Source organism: Embiotoca jacksoni, unplaced genomic scaffold (assembly GCF_022577435.1).
Source record: "Embiotoca jacksoni isolate LCO1_2020_lvr unplaced genomic scaffold, fEmbJac1.0.p SCAF_5, whole genome shotgun sequence".
NCBI classification, from domain to species: Eukaryota; Metazoa; Chordata; class Actinopteri; family Embiotocidae; genus Embiotoca; species Embiotoca jacksoni.
Genome location: NW_027185403.1, coordinates 18110924 through 18135769, shown reverse-complemented (window position 1 = coordinate 18135769; position 24846 = coordinate 18110924). Strand labels below are relative to the sequence as shown.

The 24846-nt window shown below is 41.0% G+C and overlaps 2 protein-coding genes across 2 annotated transcripts; one reads left to right on the top strand and one right to left on the bottom strand.

Moving 5' to 3' along the window:
- Positions 1-1088: 1088 nt before the first annotated feature.
- LOC138211631 (putative leucine-rich repeat-containing protein DDB_G0290503) lies at positions 1089-8361 on the bottom strand. Its single transcript, XM_069171602.1, has 3 exons — positions 3854-8361; positions 3568-3691; positions 1089-1292 (listed from the first exon to the last, which is right to left on the bottom strand). The coding sequence occupies exons 1-3, from the start codon at positions 8359-8361 to the stop codon at positions 1089-1091; spliced, it is 4836 nt and encodes a 1611-aa protein (XP_069027703.1).
- Positions 8362-11797: 3436 nt separating this feature from the next.
- fmr1 (fragile X messenger ribonucleoprotein 1) lies at positions 11798-24791 on the top strand. The gene is given in 16 exon segments (XM_069171925.1): positions 11798-12242; positions 14655-14707; positions 14793-14886; positions 16577-16648; positions 17319-17467; positions 18445-18538; positions 18723-18839; positions 18971-19141; positions 19313-19391; positions 19512-19666; positions 19813-19899; positions 20798-21041; positions 21439-21639; positions 22274-22353; positions 22903-22968; positions 22970-24791. Coding segments are annotated over 16 exon segments (1857 nt in total). The 5' UTR covers positions 11798-12191; the 3' UTR covers positions 23114-24791.
- Positions 24792-24846: the final 55 nt, after the last annotated feature.

Below are 24846 nucleotides of genomic sequence, written 5' to 3'. Positions count from 1 at the left end.
TTATGAGAACGTGACAATGTTTTGACGAGTTGGACATGGTACTGAATCTGAAATAAGTTCGATGAAAATTAATCTGCAACTAGTTTGCTATTTCAGGATGGGATAGTTCTGTATGTAATGCAGAAGTGTCAAGCTTAGCGAGAGTTTATTTTTCAAAATGTATGGTTAAAAGTTGCAAGTGAAAGTACAACAGTTTCCAAAAAAGTTGGGACGCTGTGTAAAATGTAAATAAAAACTGAATGTGATGATTTGCAAATCATGTAAACTGATATTTAATGGAATATAGAACAAAGACAACATGTCAAACGTTGAAACTGAGAAATCTTAGTTTCCCATATGGTCCTCCTCAATCGAACCAAACTCAGTCCCTTTAAAGTTGACCAAAAGTAGACCAACAGAAAAGGGACTCCGTTAATTTGAAAGACGACTCACGCACCTTTCTGATCCACTTCAGCTCTGATGGGGCCTCAGTCCTCATTCTGTTCACGCTGTACATGATCAGCCGTCCCAGGGAGAGGTTGTTTGTTCCCAAACGTTCTGAGAATGTTATGTCCTATATATGTTATCAGCTTTATTTGGTTATTCCCAGGTTGTTCTTCTTGAAGGTACAATTGTGATCTCTAAGAACATTCTGGGGAAACATGTTGTAAACATTCTTAAAATGTAATGTAGCAATGTCAAAACATACATAACAACATAAAATGACAAGTCTAGATTTAATTCTTCAGATAATTTAGAATTGCCAATCTACAGCCAATTTGAAATTGCTAATCTCAAGTCGCCAATCTACAGACAATTTTGAATCCACAATCTACAGCCGCTTTAGCCCTTTCATGCATGAGTTATTAAAAAACAGAGCAATATATTTTTCTTATTAATTTTTTTATTATATTTCAATGCAAGTTGATGTAAAAACATTTTTTTTTAATTGCTGTAATTTTGAGCAAGTTGCAGACGTGTCCACTTGAGTTGACATCTTGCAATCCTGTCACAAATGAAAAATTGTTGTTAGTTAGTTATTAGTATTAGTTATTGCCCCGCCTTCTCTAAGGTGCCATGTACCGATTTCTGGTGGTATACCAACTCCTTCAGGGGTGTGTACCTATCCCTGGTGTGACGGCTGAGGCTGCCAGCTCTTCCTTCCTGTTTTGCTCCCTGTGTTTTCTGTTGTAAGTGATGTCTCCGCCCACTTGCAGTGCTGGTGTGGTCTGCTTGGCCCCGTCCATTTGCCTTGCTGACATGGTTTCCAGTGTGTGGGGCTCCGCCTGCCCTTGATTGGTGATCAGTTGCACCTGAGAGGAAGAGCATGAAGCCAGGCTTCCTCATTGTTTGCTCTCGCTCTCCATGGACAGCCTTTGAGTTTGGTTGATTCATGTCTTCTTCTGTTTTTGCACAGTTTGTGGGGTGTTTTTTGTATTAAAATATTAACTTAATCCAGTTTACGAGCCGGTCATAACAAAAGGGGGCTCAGCCAATTTTGCATCCGGGTTTCTTTTGGTAAAAGTCGACTTAGTAGTTGTAAGTGTGGTTTTGTTGTCAAGAAAAAAACAATGGTTTGGGAGGCCCATTGTAACTGGTGGTTTTGTGCTGAGTTAATGCTTGTTTTCTGGGAAAAGTAGTGGATTGAGTTTCCTGAGGTCATTTGGCTGCAGTTGTGGGTGGTGTCCTAATGCAGTGTGTGATCGTTGAAGAGAGTGGTTGGCTGGATAAATCCATTCTAGTCAGAGCATTTGTCACTCCCCAGTTAGGTTGTAGCAGCAGTTTCTCATCAGGAAGGACTGTTGAATTTGTTGTTTTCTAGGGGTGGTTTGTTATTTTTGTATGTTGTCCGCATGGCTATCAGCAGTTGGCTCAGGGGCATCACCGTAACATTGGCTGGGGCAGTTAGTCTTGTCCAATGAAAGCAGGCTGTAGGTGCAGAATTACCCACAATTACACATACGTAGACTAGGGTTGAGTTAGTTCGATTTGGTTTAGGCAGTTTAGGGAAGGCTCCTTTCTTAGCTAACCCTCTCATCGTACCACCAGAAATCAGTACATGGCACCTTAGAGAAGGCGGGGCATACCAAAAGTCAAAGTACCATACCACTAGGAAATGGTAGGTACTGCTTTCCACCAAGCGACATACCAGCTTACCAGGGATCTTGCCGTCTCAGTGTTTGGGCTGTTCCCTCCTGGATGTCCAGGACCATCTGAGACTAGATGTGGGGCAGGTGAACAGGATCTGGGTGCAGGTCTGGAGGTGCTGCTACAGGAGGGTACAGTCTGCATGCTGCTGGTTATTTTTTTACATTAATCAGTTTGTCACCGTTCTCCTGATACAGCCTTCACTGAACAAGAAATCCCATTACATGCATCTTTTGTTATTTTATTTTACATCCAGTTACATTACTAAAATTACTAAATATATTACGAAATATACATTACTAAATATGACCGCGCTTTTTCTGTTCACTTCCTGCAGCAGCACCTCCACTTCAGAACTACTGCAGTTGGTCTTCCCCTCGGAGTCCACTGATCCACCATCTGTCAGCATTTCTCTCAACTTCTCTCTTCTTCATCACTTTCTGTGACTGTGTGCATACGGCACTACAGTGTCATGTTCTTTAGTGGGCACTGGCAGGGTGTTTACTTATGCTAATTACAACTGCCACACACTTTCAATTTGCAAGGACCGTGGGATTCATCAATATAATTCAATTAAATTTCATTTATATAGCGCCTAATCACAACACGGGTTATTTCATAGCACAGAACTTTACAACATTATACAGAGAAACCCAACAATTCAACAATTCAACAATTCCCACATAAGCTAGGAGGCAAAAAAAAACCTCCTCTTTAAGGGAGAAAAACCTCCAACAGAGGGAAGGAAAAACTCCCTCTTAACAGGAAGAAACCTCCGACAGAACCAGGCTCAGAGGTGGGCGGCCATCTGCCTCGACCGGTTGGGGTGAGAGGAGAGTAGAGAGAGAAAAGGACAGCGTACAGATACAAGACATGAATATGAGAACGGAGGTGCGAACAAATCCATGGGTTTAAGAACACGCCATGAATCTGATGTCGAATTTTTCTTAGGACATTTCTTAAGAAGAAATTTAAGAAAAAAAAAATTGGTGAATGAGGCCCATCCATCCATTATCTATACTTGCTTTATCCTGAACAGGGTCATGGGGGCTGGAGCCTATCCCAGCTCACTTTGGGTGAAGGTAGGGTACACCGTGGACAGGTTCCCAGTCCATCACAGGGCAACACAGACAAACACCATATATGTTCTCATTCACACCTAAAGGTAATCTGTAGAATCTCCAATTAACATGAGATGCATATTTTTTTGGACGGTGGGAGGAAGCCGGAGCACCCGGAGAGAACCCACACAGGCACAGGGAGAACATGCAAACTTCACACAGAAAAGCCCGGGCCCAGATTCGAACCCAGAACCTTTTTGTTGTGAGGCAACGCTAACTACTGCACCCCCCTGAATGCAAGCAGTGATGCACTTCTCCCCATCTCTACAGCTGAGAGACTGCCTCTCTGAAATAGTCTTTTTATACTCAATCATGTTACTGAGCTGTTGCTAATTAACCTAATTAGTTGCGAGATGTTCCACTCGGTGTTTGTTTTTTTTAAAACTTTACACAACTTTTCCAGTCTTTTGTTGACCCTGTCCCAACTTTTTAGAGACGTGTTGCTGCCATTAAATTCAAAATAAGCATATATCTTTCAATGTCTCTGTTTCAACATTTGATATGGTGTCTTTGGTCTATTTGCCATTAAATTCTCCCAGTCTTTTTTGGTGTTTCTCAGACTGCAGGTTCGGTTGGAGCTTAATTGTTGTGTCTTTACCCTTTACCCGATTAGGTCAGAATACCCCTGATTGAATTTTTGTAAGTTAAAAGACACAAATTTCCCTTTGTTTCTCTTGACCTTGTTCAAAGGCGGGAGATATCCCAGAAGAGGTGTCTGGGTGGTCTCTTTGTTAAGGTTCTCTTGCATTTTGGTACCAACAAATTCTTTTGTGACTACGGAGGATTTCATTTGTGGGATTTTCTGTGCTCTACTTTCCTTTCCTGGGTCAGATAAAACATTTGCTCCTGCTTCCTGCTGTTTAGACGGCGCCCCTTCAATATAAGTCAGTTGACTTGTGGTCTGATTCTTATCTTCAAGTAGCTCTGAAAAGAGGAAAACGTTCTCCCTCGATGAAAGCTGATGATTGTCTTTGGGTTGAATCTCTCGTTTAAACGTCCGTCTCTCAACCTCGACAGTGTTTTTCCTCAAGTGTCTCCCCTGAAGCTCAACAACGTAGGGCTGAAGCTGCCGGATTTCTTTGTTTTTCTTCACAGATAGCTCATTGCTTGGTGCTTCTTGCTCATTGGACTGCTCATCTGTACTATTAGTCCGAAGCACAGGAATGTTGAAGTTTTTCCTCTCAAGAGATTTCTTGAGAGCTTTGTTGTCAGCTGATTTCCTGAGCACATTCACCTTCAGCAGCTGGATTTCCTTGCTCTGCTCCTCAACCAGTTGTTTTTTTGCTACTTTTTGCTTGTTCAACTTTTTCTCACAGTCTGCTAAATCACAATGGAGCTGCGTGTTTGCTTTTTTAAAGTTGTTGAGCTCAAATGTCTGTACCTTTAATATGAATCCAGCAGAGATCGGCTGCTCTTCTGTAAGTTTAGCCTGAAGTTCAGAAATGGTGACATCCCTCTCCCCAAGAAACCTCTCGAGATTTTCGCTGTCTGACATTACCTTTATTAAATTCTCCTGAAGCTGCTGGATTTCCTCTTTTTGTTCTTCCAGCTTTCTCTCACTTTGTCCTAAATCCCTTTTGAGTTGCATATTTCCTTTCTCACAACTGTTAAATTGAGATGTGAGAATTTCCATCTTTAGCTGGACTTGCGCAGAGTTTGACTGCTCTTCTCTGAGTTTAGCCTGAACCTCAGAAATAGTGACATCCCTCTCATCAAGAGACTTCTGAACTTCGAAGTTGGCTTCATGCTCGAGCAAATTCTTCTGAAGCTGCTGGATTTCCTTGTTTTTATCCTCAGCCAGCTCATTGTTTGCTGCTTGTTGCTCTTTCAACTTTATCTCACAGTGTACTAAATCACATTTGAGCTGTGTCTTTGCTTTCTCACAGCTGTTGAGTTCAGATGTAGGAGTTTCCACCTTTAGCTGGACTTGTGCTGAGTTCACCTGCTCTTCTCCAAGTTTTGCCTGAAGCTCAGAAATGGTGACATTACTCTCCTCGAGAGTCTTCTTAAGAGTTTCATTGTCAGCTTTTTTATTGAGTAAATTCTCCTGAAGATGTTGGATTTCCTTGTTTTTATCCACAGCCAGCTCATCGCTTGGTTCTACTTGCTCTTTCAAATTTCTCACATAATGTGCTAAATCCCCTTTGAGCTCCTTCTTTGTTTTGTTACAACTGTTGAGCTCAGATATGAGAGTTTCCAGTTTTAGCTGGACTTCAGCAGTGGTCGACTGCTCTTCCAAAAGTTTAGCCTGAAGCTCAGAAATGGTGATGTTCCTCTTCTTTAGAGACTTTTGGAGAGCTGCATTGTTGGCTATTTTCTTAAGTAAATTCTGTTGAAGATGCTGTATTTCATCGTTTTTCTCCTCAGCCAGCTCATTGTTTGCTGCTTTTTGCTCTTTCAACTTTATCTTACAGTGTACTAAATCACATTTGAGCTGTGTCTTTGCTTTCTCACAGCTGTTGAGTTCAGATGTAAGAGTTTCCACCTTTAGCTGGACTTGTGCTGCGTTCATCTGCTCTTCTCCAAGTTTTGCCTGAAGCTCAGAAATGGTGACATTACTCTCCTTAAGAGTCTTCTTAAGAGTTTCATTGTCAGCTTTTTTATTGAGTAAATTCTCCTGAAGATGTTGGATTTCCTTGTTTTTATCCACAGTCAGCTCATCGCTTGGTTCTACTTGCTCTTTCAAATTTCTCACATAACGTGCTAAATCCCCTTTGAGCTCCTTCTTTGTTTTGTTACAACTGTTGAGCTCAGATATGAGAGTTTCCAGTTTTAGCTGGACTTCAGCAGTGGTCGACTGCTCTTCCAAAAGTTTAGCCTGAAGCTCAGAAATGGTGATGTTCCTCTTCTTTAGAGACTTTTGGAGAGCTGCATTGTTGGCTATTTTCTTGAGTAAATTCTCTTGAAGATGCTGTATTTCATCGTTTTTCTCCTCAGCCAGCTCATTGTTTGCTGCTTTTTGCTCTTTCAACTTTACCTCACAGTGTACTAAATCACATTTGAGCTGTGTCTTTGCTTTCTCACAGCTGTTGAGTTCAGATGTAAGAGTTTCCACCTTTAGCTGGACTTGTGCTGAGTTCATCTGTTCTTCTCCAAATTTAGCCTGAAGCTCAGAAATGGTGATGTTCCTCTTCTTTAGAGACTTTTGGAGAGCTGCATTGTCTGCTATTTTCTTGAGTAAATTCTGTTGAAGATGCTGTATTTCATCGTTTTTCTCCTCAGCCAGCTCATTGTTTACTGCTTTTTGCTCTTTCAACTTTATCTCACAGTGTACTAAATCACATTTGAGCTGTGTCTTTGCTTTCTCACAGCTGTTGAGTTCAGATGTAAGAGTTTCCACCTTTAGCTGGACTTGTGCTGCGTTCATCTGCTCTTCTCCAAGTTTTGCCTGAAGCTCAGAAATGGTGACATTACTCTCCTCAAGAGTCTTCTTAAGAGTTTCATTGTCAGCTTTTTTATTGAGTAAATTCTCCTGAAGATGTTGGATTTCCTTGTTTTTATCCACAGCCAGCTCATCGCTTGGTTCTACTTGCTCTTTCAAATTTCTCACATAATGTGCTAAATCCCCTTTGAGCTCCTTCTTTGTTTTGTTATAACTGTTGAGCTCAGATATGAGAGTTTCCAGTTTTAGCTGGACTTCAGCAGTGGTCGACTGCTCTTCCAAAAGTTTAGCCTGAAGCTCAGAAATGGTGATGTTCCTCTTCTTTAGAGACTTTTGGAGAGCTGCATTGTTGGCTATTTTCTTGAGTAAATTCTCTTGAAGATGCTGTATTTCATCGTTTTTCTCCTCAGCCAGCTCATTGTTTGCTGCTACTTGCTCTTTCAGATTTCTCTCATGCTGTGCTAAATCCCTCTTGAACTGCTTCTTTGCTTTCTCACAACTGTTGACCTCAGACGTGAGAGTTTCCACTTTTAGCTGGACTTCATTAGCGGTTGACTGCTCTTCTTCAAGTTTAGTCTTAAGGTCAGAAATGGTGCTTTTCATCTTCGTCAGAGACTTTTGGAGACCTGCATTGTCTGCTTTTTTCTTAACTAAATTCTCCTGAAGCTGTCGGATTTCGTCATTTTTCTCCTCAGCCAGCTCATTATTTGTTGCTGCTTGCTCTTCCAGATTCTTCTCACAGTGTGCTAAATCCCTCTTGAACAGCTTTTTTGCTTTCTCACAACTTTTGAGCTCAGATGTGAGGGTCTCCACCTTTAACTGTAATTCAGCAGAGATCAACTGCTCTTCTGTAAATTTATCCTGAAGTTCACCATTGGTGACATTCCTGTTCTTCAATGACTTCCGGAGAACTTCGTTGTCAGTTTTTTTCTCAAGCAAATTCTCTTGAAGCTGCTTCATTTCTTCGACCAACTCGTCATGTGCTGCCTTTTGTTTATTCAACTTTCTCTCACAGCAAACTAAATCAGTCTTGAGCTCCATCTTTGTGTTCTCACAATTGTTGAGCTCAGTTCTGACAGTTTCAAGTTCAGCTAGAAGGTCAGAAATCACAATTTTCTTATTTTTTAGAGAGTGCTGGTGAACTGCATTGTTGACTTTTTCCTGAAGCAAATTCTCCTGAAGATGCTGAATTCCTTTGTTTGTCTCCTCATACAGCTCATCGCCTGGTGCTACTTGCTCTTTAAAATTTCTCCCACAATATGTTAAATCCCCCCTGAACTGCTTCTTTTCTTTCTCATAACTGCTGAAGCCAGTTTTAATAGTTTCCACCTTTTGATGACCTTCACCAGAGTTCAAATGCTGTTCTGCAAGTTTAGCTTGAAGCTCAGAAATGATCACTTTCCTCTTTTTCAGAGTCTCCCGGAGAGCTGTGTTGTTGGCTTTTTCCTTAAGCAACGCCTTCTCAAGAGTAGCAGTTGCTGACTTTTCCTGAGTCAGAGCCACAGTTTTGGATAATTTCTCACTTTGCAGTTCTTTCTCAAGAGCCACCCTGGCCGTTTTTTCCATTTCCAGGGTCGTTTCCAGCTCAATTTTTGAAGACTTTTCATTTTCTAATGCATTCTGGATACTATGTTTTTCCCTTCTTTTTTCTTCTACCATTCCCCAAAGAGTAAGGTTGCTTTGTTTGCTGCACTCCAGTTCCTTCTTCAGGAGATCTAATTCATAAGACATGTCCATCTGCAGAAAAAAAAAAACAGAGTTGGTTAAAGACATGCCTCCACAATGTGCTTGTACATCATCTAATAGCGAGCCAGTTTATTTGTGTTTGTGTTCATCCTGTGAACATAAAGGCAGCATAAGTACCTTTCATAATACTTTAAAAAAAAATTTTTTAAAAAAAAAGATATACATGTATGCATCACAGAGAGTGGAAATATCCAAAAAGCTTTTTTCATGTAATTTTGAAGGAGTGTAAATTCATTGGTAACACTTCACATAAGTGTGTATGAATTATCAAAGATTCATGCAAGAATTCCTTACTTACGCCTACTTGATGCATTAATACTGCATAAAATCATTGGGAAGTAATAAGTTAAAAGTCTTTCATTCATATTTCCATGTATGAACACATTCATTAAAACATTAACTAAGGTGAATATATCAATGATTATGATTTATTAAGCATGATCATGATGAATTCTAAGCAAACATCGTAGACCACTGAAACAAACTGCAGCACAGAGCCCATAATTAACTAAGCATAAGTTACTTCTGAGTTTATCATGTTTGTGGCCCCTAAAGTGGTGTAGAGTTTGGTTCGCTGGCACAAAATGTTTACTTAGAATCCATCATGATCATGCTTAATAATTCATAATCATTGACGATGTACTCATCTTAGTTCATTGTTTAATTAATGTGTTGTTTATGCATGAGATCTGTGAAGTGTTACCAATTCATTTGTAAATTTAAAAGGATGTGGGGTTTGACTTACCATTTTGATGTCCTGTCACTGACTGGAAGTATTAATAGGTGTAAACTTTGACAAAATCTGTTTTCCTCAGGGTGTGAAAAAGGAACGTAGTACCAACGAAGTGTCTGGTATTCAGTTGTGCATCACCTATGACATCACAAACTTACAAAACATTCCATCAGATTCCATTCTACTTGTGCATCACCTATGACATCACAAATCTAAATGACATTCCATTAGATTCCATTCTTGTTGTGCATCTCCAATGACATCCCTAAAGTCAAAAGATATTCAATCATGCTCAGTATTTTTTTGTGGTCCAAATATAAAATCTCCTTTTTGTTGTTGTTGTTGTTATTATTATTAAAATTTTAAAAAGTTTGATTTTGCAGCAGCTTGTTTGACTTTCTTTGTGGTAAACCTGTGGGAATTGCCAATAAATTGCAAGTCTAAATTTTAAATCATTAATCAATTAAAATTGTACACCTTATGGTCAGGTTACAATAATTATCAAGAATGTATGACTTATGCATTAGTTCATGCATTAATATCTCATGAGCCATCAGAAATTAACATGAGTTAAGTACCTTATGTATTTATACATAAATAACACATTTCATAAAGCATTATCTTAGGTGAGCACATCATCATGATCTAAAAAGCGTAAGCCTCGCGTAAGCGTAAGTCTTTGTTTGAAAAAATGTTGGACCACTGAACCAAACACAACCAACAGAGCGTATCATGATTGTGGACTCTCAAAATGAAGTCGTGATGCATTTGATCTTTAATGTCCATAATTCTACATTAGTTATCATGAACTGATGTCTGAGTTTGCGCATGAAACCATCATAAATTAATCCGTGTAAAACTTTGTGTATTACCAGGGGATTTTAAAAGAATCCACACTATTTAATGCATGCCCACATGCTACAACAAAATATAAATTATAGTCACAACTAATGTTTCTCAATTCTTATGACCTGATTTATTAACAGTCATAAAAGTGATGTAGTTTTCCAAAATAATCTATGACTGCAATATGACAATCGTTTTTTTTTTCAGTTGACTATTGTTTTTGAGTGTCTCTGAATGTCATCTTGTGTATGTTCCATATGTAACATTGTTCTTGTTACAATCTCACAACTGTACTTCTTACGAAACTGCTGAAGAAGCTCCACTTGACTCAGAGCTTCATTCTTTATGTTACATTTTTCTGCACTAATAAATGAGTAAAATCAGTTTTTTAAGACTGTGTGCCCCGAAGCATTAACATGATGGGTTTTCAGTGACACATCTGTTCTGACCAGGCACTTGTTTCCTGATGAAGGTATTCAGTGAGTGTTTCTCTCTCACAAACAGAAACTTCAGATTTCATGTCTGTTTTTCCGTTCTCTCTCTATGACCTGTATCTTATTTCACCCTTCATTTGTCACCCTGTTTCTGCTGCCCTCTCACTCTATTTCTGTCTTAATCTCGCGAGAGTTTATCCCTTTAAGTCCTTCTATGCTCATCTCATATTTCACTGTCAGTGCTTCTTTGAACCTAAATACTTTTCTATTTATTTTTCCCTCTCTGCCTCACATCTCACTCCACCTTCAGTCTTTCTCCAATTTTCCTTTTTCTCTTTCTCCAATTATGTTGCTTGTTGCTGTTCACCGTCCAAGGAAATGTAATTCTCAATTACTGTGTCCATTAATTAAAGTAACAGATAAGTGTTGCTGATTGTTGAGAGACTGAGAGGTTTAAAGAGTAAAATATATATGTTTTATTTTATTCTTGATATTGACTCTACAGGTCTGTTGCTTCTATTGGCTATATCTGAAAAGTTATAGGCCCACATGACGTGTTCTGCATTTATAAATAAAATAGCTACTTTATTGTCACACAAATTGCTTCAACGGATGTCTTTAAGCATCAAAACCCCACATGTACCCAAACATGGAAGAAAACAAAGTTGGACATTGAAATATTGCAAAATATTCTTTGGAGTGGAGGATGGGATTTGTCAAGTCAGCTAGACAGACACTAAAGAGCCACCAGTAACTATGGGAGTCTAATTTAAATGATCAAAATATACATAGCCTATAATATTAATACTGTATTTTATTATATTGGATTATATCATATTTCACTACATTACTCAGTCAATCTGGAGAAGGTGTGATAAAGGACACTAAAAGATGATTAATTTACTGAATTTACCTCTATTTTACAGAAAATGGTCGCTGTCCTAGGTTCTGAAATCCCTCTTGAGGACTTTGGGATTTGTTTTCCACACAGGGAGGCGGTGAGGTCGAAGAACCAAAGATTACCCAAAAGATCCTGGTGATCAAATAAAATCAGTATTGTCCCCATTAAACCGAATGATTGGCTTCTGTGAATGCACATTGTAAAATTGAGTCAAGCAGACAAATGAGCGAATAACGGGTTAGATGTGACAACATAACTTGGAGAGAAAAAAGAAAAGGTAGTTTCCAAAGCTAAAATAATTTAATAATATATCTGTTTTTATTTGACCAATTGGATGGGGTACGAGATTATTATGGATTTACTGTTAAATCAAACAGGTACTCCTGTTTATGACCCGTGGAGAGCAGCAACAGGCTCACATGAGTGTGAGCTGCCTCAGATTTCAGTAGAGGAAGAGAGCGGTGACGTCACATGGAGAGATGAAACGTCACGTGGAGCGATGAGACGTCACGTGGCGAGATGAGACGTCACGTGGAGAGATGCCACCAGCAGCAGCTGCTTCACCAATAATCACACATTATCAGAACTAGCTACGACAAGCTAACCTGGCTAGCCACTTGTTTCGCTTTTGATTTGTCAAACATTCGGAATTGCAAATCTGCAAGAAACAAACGCACAATTAATAGACGGTGCACACCGGAAAACAACATTACGGTCGCGCACAGTTATCGTGGCCTCTTCTTGCACCCAGCTGGCAGGATTTTTGTTGGGGGGGGGGCTAGCAAGCGAAGCCAACGATAGCTAAGGCTAGCATCAGGCTAGCCAGCCAGCTAGCTAGCTAGCTAGCGACTAACATCGCTAACGGCAGTTAGCTAGCTAGCGAGCTGCGGTAACTCGCGTCATGGAGGAGCTCGTCGTGGAAGTCAGGGGGACAAGCGGAGCCTTTTATAAGGTAAGTTCGTGACTTCTGGCGAGCTTCGCTACCTCAGGTACCGAACCACGCACAGACGTACGGCTAACTAACGCGGACTCGTGTTAACGGGAGCTCCGGGGTGTGCGGCTGTGTGTGCGGCCTCGGTGCTCCTCGCAGCCCGCACCGGGACGCGGAGCCGCACAACCCGCAGACAAAGCTGACGATGCTGCTCCAAACCGTCCTGCTGTTTTGAGCTATTTGGTGATAATGTTCACGTTAAATCAGCGTTGTCGCTGCGGCGGTGTTGGTCGTGTGTTGATCTGTGAGCTGAAAGGCTGTTTGCAGATTCACAAACATCGTTCGTGGTTTGTATTTTTCTAATAACGTGATGAAGTAAATCAGCAGCAGACTTGGGTGTTGCTGTCTGCTCCCGGTGGGTCGGTCGGTCGGTCGGTCTGGTTTGATCAAGGCTGCTGATATTGTTGTGGTGAACAAGTCGATGAACGAGTGTTTGATTGACTGGAGATGGTGTTGATATAACACCTGTGTTTGTCTGGCCGGAGAACCGAAATACGACTGAATTCAAAGTAAAACAGTATTTCGTATACAAACTGTTACGTGTCCAAAATACTAGTGTTCATTGTTAGTGTGCTCTGGGATTAAAACCATGTGTTTTCAGTTGTGGAGGATTGTCGGACTATAAAAACACTGAACAGAAGCTCAACTTGTTCAGAGTAAATGAGATTAATTCATCAATTCATCTTTCGAGAAGTAAAAGCTTTGCTGCTGCCAAACTAATGTAAGAAATATACATGTGGTTGCTGTGCACGACACCAATCAGAAAACATCACGAGTTGTAATTAGTTTTGGTTTGTACAGCGATGGTTCTTGAAAACCTTGTTTTCGGCTCTTCATGCTGCATTCAAGCTGAAGTGTTGTTCATGTGTGGACCGATGTGTATTTCACCAAAACATATCCCTTTATGGATCTTGGAGTTCAGACAGCTGTACCCGATTGTCAAAGCTCGGTGTAACACTGGCCAAGAACAAATTACTTAATAGATGCAAATGACATTGATGGCATCCAGTTTAAATGGCAGGTTTAATGATCACATTTTAGTACCAAATGAGCAGGTAGACAAATGGGAAGTTTGTAATTATTCCAGGCAGACAAACATCCAGACGCATCAAACTTTGAGAGCGAGTACTTTACCATTTATAACTAGTGAGACGAAAACCTTGAACCAAATATGTACATAGATTAAGCAGTGATTTAAGCTGTGACTACTGAACTCATTTGATCAAACAATCCCCAGTGCAGAGAGGTTTAAGGCACCTTGTTTCTCAGAGCAACAGTACTAGCGGACAGAAGTTCATGTGGTGAAAAAAAGTGAACCTGCTAATGCTTTTTTCCAGTTTGCTAATGCCAAATTTGGTCCGTTTGGTAAATGTAATGGTTTGCAGCCTATTGCAGATCGTGTGCTTGACCACATGCTAAACATACAAATGTTTGCTGATGAACACTTTATTTAAAAATTGAGCATCGGTTGACAAGGAGATGTGCAGTTATTTGTGTCGGTCTTTCAGTGATAAATGAGCTGGTAGTCGTACTGGAAAATTATAGCCACATACTCTTGTGAACATATGAAACATAATTACTGCATGCGTGCCAAGTGAAGGTAATTCTGGAGAAATAATATTGCAGATGCTTCAATTCATTTCTGCAGTAAATCACATAAAGAAGTCCTGATGGATCGTAACTTGAGAAGGAAGCTTAATAAATGTACAAAACTGTTGTTTATAAATAGCAGCTTATTTAGCAAATATTCCAATCCGCTTATTCTTATAATGGCAAAAACAATACACCAATTGCATTCTGCTGCCAGTGCCTGAGAATGAACTCTTTTCTCACCTACATTCACCTTCATAGCTTTGCTCAATTGTGGCTACACCAATGTGTCTGCTGAACTCTGTACTTTCAGTTAAGTCATAATCCTCGACATGGTCACAGGTCAAGGAGATCCTGTTGGCACAGTTAAAAAGCTTTTCCTCAGATCTTTCTGGATTTTGTGAAGCTCTCCTCTTGCTTCATTTCACCCATTACTGACTGTTAGCTGGCCAGGCTAATGCAACCCACAGGCTAGGCTCACTGTCTCTCTTTTCCTCCTAGGCATCGCATGTCCTACTTGCAATACATGACACACATGACTGACTGTACCGGCAGAGAGAGACAGAGCCAAACCTGACTCAAGCCCAAAGCTTAAACTCCCCCCCCAAAAAATGGAAACGATTACGGCTGTTTTGTTGCTAAGCGATTTAGGATTGGGTCAAGCTTAAGTAGCAGAACTGTTTTTCTTTTACATGCTCGATGCCAGTGTATTGACTTCTGTATTAACTATTTTTTTTTTTATTCAGCTTGTCGAATCTGAGCTCATTTTTGTGATTCTTGTAGGCCTTTGTGAAGGATGTTCACGAGGGATCAGTCACTGTGGCATTTGAAAACAAGTGAGTAATGTGCATCCACTACAGAGTATGACCTACTGTAATACATCATCTTTGGTCGATCATAAAATGTTTGCATGTCTCTTAGTTGGCAGCCGGAGCGTCAGATCCCGTTCCAGGATGTGCGTTTTCCTCCTCCAACGGGGTTCTGCAAGGAAATTAATGAGAGCGACGAGGTCGAGGTGGGACTGATTCAATCTTTCCATCCTATTTTCAATAGTTTCAAAAAATGAACATCACCATCAAACTGAATTTATAACAAAAATGTTGAGTGCAAGTGAAGAAAATAAAATCCAGGCATGTGGAAAAAGGGCTCCTTTAAGCTCATTATTCTCTTTTTTTCTTCTCACAAAACACTACCTGCAGTTGGTAAGAAGGTGTAGATCAACTTGGATTTTCACGTGACTTTTTTGCAAACGTGACCTGGCAGGGTGAGGAGAGTTAAACTTTGAGTATGAAGTGAATAGAAAAGTGTTCATCACAGGAGACAAACAGTGATACTGTTCATACCTCAGACTTTGTTTTTGTTTTTACAAGATTCTACCTTTCTTTGTTCAATCGGTGCCCCCTATTTTTCTTTTAAGATTGAAAATGAATACCCATGAATTGTCCTGGTTTAAAAAGTAATTGTACTTGCTCACTTCATAATCATTTCATTTTCTGTGTCTAATGCATTAGCCATCCGAATTTCTTTCCGCCATGTTCTTGAATAATTCTTTGTCCCTGTTCACACCTGGCAATAAAATGTAAAAAACATGCATCACGTAATTTAATTTGTAAACATGTACGAAAGCACACGGAGAGAGAAGTTGCAGCAACAGGCATTTAATAAAATGAGACATCCTTGCTTACTCGAGCCTCAACTCAGTATGCCATGAATTAGCCTGTGTGGGGCTTATTTTACATCTGTAAGTTATTGCTTTCAATTATTTTTTACAAATTCTCTTGTTTTGCAAAATTGAAAGTACTCCTAAAGAAATACAATAAATCCTCCCATATCCAATTCCACTTTGTTGTGAAACACAAACGTTTTTTAAAAAGATTAAATAAACACAATTATAATGATGATGATGAGAATGATGTAGATCTGACCTGACCTGATATTGCCTTTAAGAAATAGTGTAATGTAGGTATCTTTTTATACATTATTACAATGGCATGGATTCAACAAATGCGTGTCGTTCCAGATAGAGAGAAATTATGTGATGAGGAAATTGAATCGGGAGTGTCAGGCTCCGATTGTTTGCCTTCTTTGATTGTTTTTGCTCAAAATATGCAGCAAAAGTTCAAACTCATTCCTCCTCACTATGTAGGAAGATGTAAATGTCTGAACACGAGAGTTTATAATTCTCAACCTGAACTGTGAGGATCACGTCAGTTCAACTCAGACAATGTAATTATTGGTGAAACAAGCATCAGGGAGACGGGCTGGCTTTTTATTTCGTAGGAAAAACTGCTTTATAGCCACTAGTTCGGTTTGCAAATACATCTCCGACTTTCTGAATCACGCTGGCTAATTTTTTTCTGCATATTATTTCTTTTGCTCGCACAGAAGATGTCAGTTGAGTACGTTGTCCTTTAATGTGCGCCGGGACGCATTTACATTCACACCGCTAAAAGAATGCCAACCTCCAAATGTGGTCTGAGGGTATCGGATGTCGGTGTGTCCTCATGTTAAAGACGCCAAGTGTGAACAGGGTCTTAAAGGTCCTCTTAAGTGGATGAAAAGAAATGAGCATGTCAGTGTATCTTTGCATCAAATCTGTTTCTTTTTTTGTTCCGGACCAAATGTCTCTGTGTCAGATGTCTTGAATTATATGACCTCAGTACAATGAATGGAGACTTACTCTGTGTGCATGTGTGTCTTGTCAGGTATATTCCAGGGCTAATGACAAGGAGCCATGTGGATGGTGGCTGGCCAAGGTTCGCATGGTCAAAGGAGAGGTGAGCATCCGTCCACTTGGTGTTCAAGGCTCAGTAACATTGTACAGCTTATAGGGCTGAGTATCAGTTCTCTGTCACATTGAAGGGCTACCAACCCCTCTTAAAAAGCATCACAGTGACTTAAGCTTCCCTAAAATGCAGTCTTGACACGACTCCACTTGGATGCGTTAATGCCATCCATAATTTCCTTCATTAATGCTGAATTTAGCCAGGCCTACCCAGCAGAATGCTTCACACTATCTATTACAATGTCAAATAGCCATAAAAATCCTTTTATCTGGCTCGGTGCTGATAATCAGCCTGAGTGTACATCGTTTCTCTGATGATTGATGTTGATGATATGCGATAGGGAGAGCTTGCTTCCCCAGTCCAAGGTCACACTTTTGTATTTGACATGAACTGAATATGTGATTAAAGGATTAAATTCATGCTGACCTGTCAGACATGTCTCACTTCTCTGATATGTTCCTTTTTCTTAAGCTCTTATATTTTTCCTTCCTTTGGATCACTTCCTCTGTGCCTCACTGTCATGCCCACATTGTTTACCACAAACTCTTCATATTCAATATGTCATATTATGAATTTTTATCGTTTGTTGCTTATATTTTTTCCAACCCTGCTGTACATTTTGCTTTTGGATCACTCAAACGTACTCTTTCTGTATTTCTAGTTTTATGTAATAGAGTATGCTGCGTGCGACGCTACATTAAACGAGATAGTGACGCTGGAGCGGTTACGGCCAGTCAACCCGAATAAACCAGCCACCAAAAGCACCTTCATCAAGATCAGACTGGATGTACCCGAGGATCTACGGCAGATGTGAGTTTGACAAAAAAAAAAACACATGCTGCTGATACTAACCAACAATATTCAGGGATGTGAATTTGTGATTTTTTTTTTTAAATTTTTTTTTATTTTATTAACTCTGACAGAAATTGTGCTCAGTAAATGTTGTCACTCTATCACTATTGCCAACTAGACCCACTCATAGACCCAGCTTGTGAATTCAAATATAACCTCTCCGTTATTATGGCACCAACAAGTCAGACTGTCACAGCTTCCATATCAGCTTGCTGTGGCACGTAAGGTTGGGTATTGTTAAAACGAAATGTCAATACTGGCACTGATATCTTGATTTTGGCAGTTTTTCCTAATTGATGGTATTTTTTTATATCAATTTTATAAAATCCATCTCAACAAAACAGAAAGTTACATCACACGTCACAGTAAATCTTAAGTTTTCATGCAGTTGAGAGCGGGAGAGTGTAACCCAAGGTGTTTTCTCTGGCTACAATTAATAGACAGGTGTTTGGTCAAAAACTGTTTTTAAATAAGTGGAGCCTACGTATGATAAATGCTGTGGCTCACTGACACTAATGAGATTTATTCCTGCATAAACGATTCAAAAGCTGTAGTAGATATTGTCATTTTATAGAGAATGACAAGATACTTTTGAATAGTAGATGGGACCGACGTAATTTGGTCAGTGACATAAAAGTATCCACGTATGGTATCAATCTCAAGTGACAACCGCAAAGACCAAATCTAACAAGCCTGGAACTTATCGTTTCGAGGATGCTACACATAAGCACGTGTTAATTGTAGTCCTGCAAGACTAAACGGATCTTTATTAGAAGGCTCGGACAGCGCCTTGGATTTAGACAATTGTGATCAATGTCAGGTACAAGAAGTAATAAGGACAGGTGAACGCAAATACTTTTGTTGGTTCCACTGTAACAAACATGTTTAGGACAGAAAGGATTCCTGATATTTCTGTACATACTCTGTGTTGCCAGGTGCTCCAAGGAATCCGCACACAAAGACTATAAAAAGGCTGTGGGAGCGTTCAGTGTCACCTACGACTCAGAGAAGAAGCAGCTGGTCATTTTGGTGCGTCAAACGGTGTATTATTGTTATTATTATTTGATTATTATTATTTACAAAACAGTGTTATCTATTCCTCCTTACGCTTTGATAATATCTCTGCTTAAAACAATGTCACCAATATCAGTTTGAATATGTCCTTCATCGGTAACAACTTAAAGAGTGAAATGAGTTTTAATTGTTCTTGCAGTCGGTGAATGAGTTCACTACAAAGCGGGCCAACATGATGAGTGACATGCACTTCAGGAGCCTCCGCACCAAACTGTCTCTCATGCTGAGGAACGAAGAGGCCAACAGACAGCTGGAGGTAGACGCACACACATTCCCGTTTTTGAAAAGGATTCGTCATCAATAATAGTTCCCACTCGCTCTGTTGTGGAATGGAATAATGGTTTTGTTTTTGTTTATGTTTTTATTCTGTGCTTTGCGTCTGCACAGAGTTCCAGACAGCTGGCGTCACGGTTTCATGAACAGTTTGCAGTTCGGGATGATTTGATGGGTCTGGCCATCGGGACTCACGGGGCCAACATTCAGCAAGCGCGTAAAGTTCCTGGAGTCACCAACATCGACCTGGACGAGGAGACGTGCACCTTCCACATATATGGAGAGGTAGGATGGCTCGACTGATGCGCAGAAGAAAGGACACGGATACGCGCGGCCTGTACTGCATTCTGTACTGCATTCTGTACTGCATTCCTGGCCACAGAGGCAGTGCAAGTACAGTGTAAAAAAAAAAAGTGCCCTGAAGTTCCTGAATGTTTGTTATGTTGTTTGTTTAAGGACCAGGATGCCGTCCGGATGGCCCGGAGTTTCCTGGAATTCTCTGAAGATGTCATCAAAGTTCCCCGGAACTTAGTTGGTAAGAAAACCACTCAACTGAGCTACAGAAATTACTCGTACAGTAACAACAACTTATTTGAGGGTTAGCCAGATCGCAAGTCTTAGCAGACTGCGACTGATGTTGGTTTTGCCTCTGTAGGGAAGGTAATTGGCAAGAACGGCAAACTGATCCAGGAAGTGGTCGATAAGTCTGGTGTGGTGCGGGTTCGAATTGAGCCTGAGAACGACAAGAAGCCCTCAACAGCAGCTGCAGCAGCGGCAGCGGCAGCAGCCGCTGCTGCGGCAGACGACGAGGTCAGTAGCAGAGAAACCTGCCTCATGTTGCGAGCATAAGAACAGCTCATCACAATACATATATTGGTACTGTCGCCAGAAGACAAATTAACATGGTTCACCAAGAGAATATAAACTCTCTTTCATGTTCTGAACCTCTCTCACAGGGATTGGTGCCATTTGTGTTTGTGGGGACCAAGGAAAGCATCTCCAATGCAACAGTACTGCTGGACTATCACCTCAACTACCTTAAGGTTAGTGTCACAACAACATCCAACCAAAGCCAAAATTCTATCAAAAAAGATACAGTGAAAAATATGAAGTACTGTGTCTTGGGCACTAAAGGTAAAGTGAGGATGCTTTTAGAAATAGTTCAATAGTCTTTACTTATCGAACTTAATAATTCAAAGTGCAGTAAACAGAAGAAACCAACGCTATCGATATTTGGTGTAACCACCCTTTACCCTGAACAAAAAAAACCTAGTTTACCACCATTTCTTTTCAGGTACCTGGCAGGTAATTTGCCACAGTTCATCTGTGGGTTCAGGCTGTCTCAGTGTCTTCGGTCTCTTTATTTAATCCCACACTTATTCCATGATGGTGAGATTAGCAGCCTGTACTATTCAACATACCAGGACACCTTTCCGTTATCTGTCTTGACTAAGCCTAACCGATGTGGTTGTCAACTCGCTAAGTCAACCGAGGATGTATTTATTTGCGTGTTCAAACACAACATCAGGGTTTCACAGAGGAGGACAGACTCACTTCCAGGCTCTGAGGAGCCGAATATGTGAGCTGGGATACTGCAACAGAAACTCGGCTACTATGGCGTCTAAATAAGGCTCATATTTCTGATCACGATTTACCTAGTTGGTGCACAGGTGCTTTCTCTACACAAACTCTTAGCAGTCAGTCAACAAAACCAAACGGTTGTTTATACGTGACGTAATGAATATCTATACATTTCCTCATTTGTCACTTTAGTAATCAAAAGGTGAATTCAAATCCGGCAGTCGTACCACAGAAATGTCCATGTGGACAGATATGCAGCTGCTTTCATCTTCAGTTGTTGACATAACTCATTCGACACAGAAATGACAAGCTGCGTTGAGGAGACCAACGTCTTCTGTTTTTATTTCTTCATGTCTGCAGGAGGTGGATCAGTTGCGTCTGGAGCGTCTTCAGATCGACGAGCAGCTGAGACAGATAGGAGGCGGAGGCGGAGGGGGGGGGACGGGCCCCCGAAACCCTAAAGACAAAACCTACGTGTTCGATAACGGCATGGGGCTGGGGATGGGGAGAGGCGCGGGAGGAGGCGGAGGAGGGAAGCCCTACGCAGGAGGAGGAGGACGAGGTGGACGAGGGCGGAGAGGGGGAGGGGCAGCCTTCGCCTCAGGTACGGTGAACTTACTGCATCCTGATAAACAACCAAAATATTCACATCTTAGGTCTTTTTTTTTAGACACTGAGCTTGTTGACATGGAAAGATTTACTATAAAGTACTCGAATGCCACGTAGCTCTGAGTGCATGTCCTGTCATTGGTTGGTTTGGATGTGAAAGGCTCGATGACAGAGCAGAAGAGCTCATTTCATGGTTTAGATAGATGTTCCTCTCCGCCATATTTGAAGAATGGTAATTCCTTCACTTTTTGTGACGTACACAGTACTGATTAGATAATCTCTTCCCCAGGCAACGACTTTATTTTATAACAAAACAATAAATCAAAGGTTATTCTGTGTTGTCTTTCTGAGGCAGTTGAAACAAGGGTTTGACTTGTGTGCTCGGTCCTCAGGCACCAACTCAGAGGCATCCAACGCTTCGGAGACAGAGTCAGACCACAAGGATGAGCTCAGCGATTGGTCGCTGGCTCCCACCGAGGAGCTGATGACAGGAGGCGGGACCCTGCCCAGACGGACAGATGGGAGGAGGAGAGCAGGCGGCGGAGGGCTGAGGGGACGAGGAGGGAGAGGAAGAGGAGGGGCAGGATATAAAGGTGGGTTGTGATTATCAGTGGCCTTCTTTGATCTTTTTCACCAGAGTCTCGTTGTCATTCAGGAGTTTCATCAGCCTGTATTTTTGGAACATTGAGTCGAGAGTGAAATATTATCAGTGGCAAAGCTTGATAAACATTTTCCTAATCAGTTATACAACTGTTTTCCTATTATTTATTTTTTTTTTCTCCCATTTGACTGGAGATAAAGTTCATTTTAAAGATAATGAATGGAAATGATCTTCATTCAAGTTGTTAAAAAAAAAGAGAAAGAAATTAGTGTGTAGTGACTCGAAATAAATAACAATTCGAGACGCTTTTCATCAAATTATAGCCTGAGGAATGGGAATGAATCAAATAATGAGATCTCAACAGACTCTCTTTGCAAATAAATTCTCATTATGAGTGTTGCCTTTTCAAGAAGATCCACATTTATACAAAACAAAAAAAATTTCCCCTGACATTAATCTAATTATGACGCACATAGATTTCACCCCTTTTTTAAGCTACCGCCTGCCAACAAGCTGCTCACCGAAGACTGAAAGGCCCATTCAAAGTTTTGGCAACACAACTGAAATAGTCAGAGGCTTTTGATTCCTCTTTGCCAAAATGTTTGTTCTGGTTTGTTCTGGTTTAGGTGAAGACATGCAGTGGAACGAGCCGAGACCTCGTCACGTCAGAGACCCCAAGACAAGAGCGCAGGAGGACACCCTACAGGTAACGCACACACAGACACGCACACGCAGACACTCATCCTCACTATCGGGTTGTAAATCCGAACAGGACGACACTCCTCACCACGTCTCTTGTAGCCAGAGATAATAGACGGAGTGTTTTTTCAGTCCGTCCCTCTCAGAAATGCTCCTCCTCTGCATCGACTACGAGATCAGCAGGTTTCCCAGAGGTCCTCTCGGGCCCATAAGCTTCTGCTCGTCTGCACAGGTTGCGATTATTCACGCCGCAGTTTACAGGACTGTCATGACTCGGTGCAGTTAACGGAGCTGTCAGCTGCGTCTCAACTTAAAATAACGTGTTTGTGCTCATTGAAACTTGATTTCCGCAGCAGACATTTTGCACATCATACAGCCAGGTCAACTAGGGCCATCGCTGTGGACTGACGACTTAGCATTTTGCCATTTTTCTCTTACAACAATCAGTGTGGTTTTGGTCTGTACGAGATATACAGACCAAAATCACACGGTGTTAAAGGGCCTTCACGTGTGCAGTGTGGCGCTAGACTCAAAAGTGTTTTCTTTTTGCCCACAGATCCGTGTGGATGGAAACAACGAGCGCAGCGTGCAACACTCCTCAGTTGGGCGAGGAGGAGGAGGAGGGGGGGGGGCCTTCATCATCCCAGGGTGGCATCAGTGCGGGCGGCGAGGGCCAGACCCGCCATCACCATCAGAGACCCATCAGAGACCGAGGGATGAAGAAGGACAAACAGGACGCTCCTGCGCTGGTGAACGGAGTGTCGTAGATACACCACTGGAGGACCTTCTCACTTAGACATATACACATTCAGACACACACACACACACACACACACACACACACACACACACACACACACACACACACAGGCAACTCACCATAAACCATGGTAGTCTCAGTCTCTGGCTTTTTCTTTCTCTGTCTTTGTCAACAACAAGAATACACATATTTTCAGCAGCATGGAAGTGTTTACCGTAGTGAAGTCTGAGACCAGAGGTGATCTTGTATCTGCTGGTCTGGTCTGGTCTGGTCGGGTCGATGAGTGTACTGGTCTGGTTTGGTCTTGACTGGCATCGTATCTCCTGTTTTTCTCTGGAGTAAAAGACAAAAGGAAAAGAAGAGGAGGGATTTCTTACAGAAGCATTAACCCCAAACATGCTCCCTTTATTTTAAAATCGAACTAAATTGGGATTTGTTTTTTTTATACTGCGTCATTTGGACTTGCTCACATGACAAAAAAAGAAATAAGGCGATTGAATCAAGGAAATCCTGGGATGACAGGATTCAGCAAGTTACAGCATCTTGAGAAGGCAGGATGAATTACACGGTCTTTCTCATCTCCACCTGCTGTTGCACACTTTAAACATGTTTTTACTGAAAATGAGGATTTGTAGAGATGATCTGAAAGCGGCAGAGGTGTCAGTGTTTTCCAAAGTTTGAGAATTTATTTTTGGTGGTCTAAAATTTCTAAATCCAGTCAGCTGTAACACCAATAGTTTTATAATATAACTACTTCGAGCAGAGAAGTAAATTATAGTCTCTCTTTCTTTTGAAATTAATTATTCAATTCCAAAAAAGAATTTAACCAGAAACAGAAATATTTTGGATTCACCAAAATGACTTCTTCATGCGGGAAACATGCATTGCTGTGGGAATTCAGACTGGGAGATGACTGTAGAGAGCACTTTATGGAGTTCTGAATGAAGGGCAAACGGGTAGCTCCTACAACAAGCTAACACAAATGTACGTCATGTGTTTTGTGTCCGGATGCCTAGATACTCTAAATTTCCTTCACTCTCTTTAAGTGTTTTAAAATCATAAATGCAAAAACATACAGGACATTCAAATGGAGAGACATAAATCCGAGGCACTTTGCGCTTATTCATAGTTACTTCAAAGTGAATGGAGACATATCAGAAACTCCCAAGTGAGTTTGTCAGGGTACGAAAATGTCATGAACTGCTGTCCTTTTTTCAAAGGAATCATTCCACTGCCACCTGAGCAGGCCCGCACATGTACAACGACCAGAAACACAGGTTTAACCACTGGCCCATGACTCAAGCCTTTAATATGCTGAATCCAAGCAGTCGTGGTACTCATTGGGCTTGGTGGCAGCCTGTGGACCACAGTGAGGGGATATCCTGGACCAGACTTTTCAGCCTCATCGTGGGCTGTTGACTTACTTTGGCTACTTCCACTTAACTTTCATTTAGCAGAGCAGATCTTAAGGACGGCAGATAAATGCGTACAGTAACTTCAGCTTTCGGACAAACAAGACATCATGCATGTAGAGCGGCTAACTCCTGTCATCCGATCACTCTTCTTTAATTTATGAAAATCTGTGTATTTAATTTTGTTTTGCTGCCAGAAAGCCTCTTTCAATTGTAGAGGATTGTTGACTTACACCTGACAAAATAAAATTTGTCCTGTCCATCTTACTTAAATATTTTGTGTATAAAGTTTATTTTATTTTGTCATCTTCTGTTGGCTACATTTTGT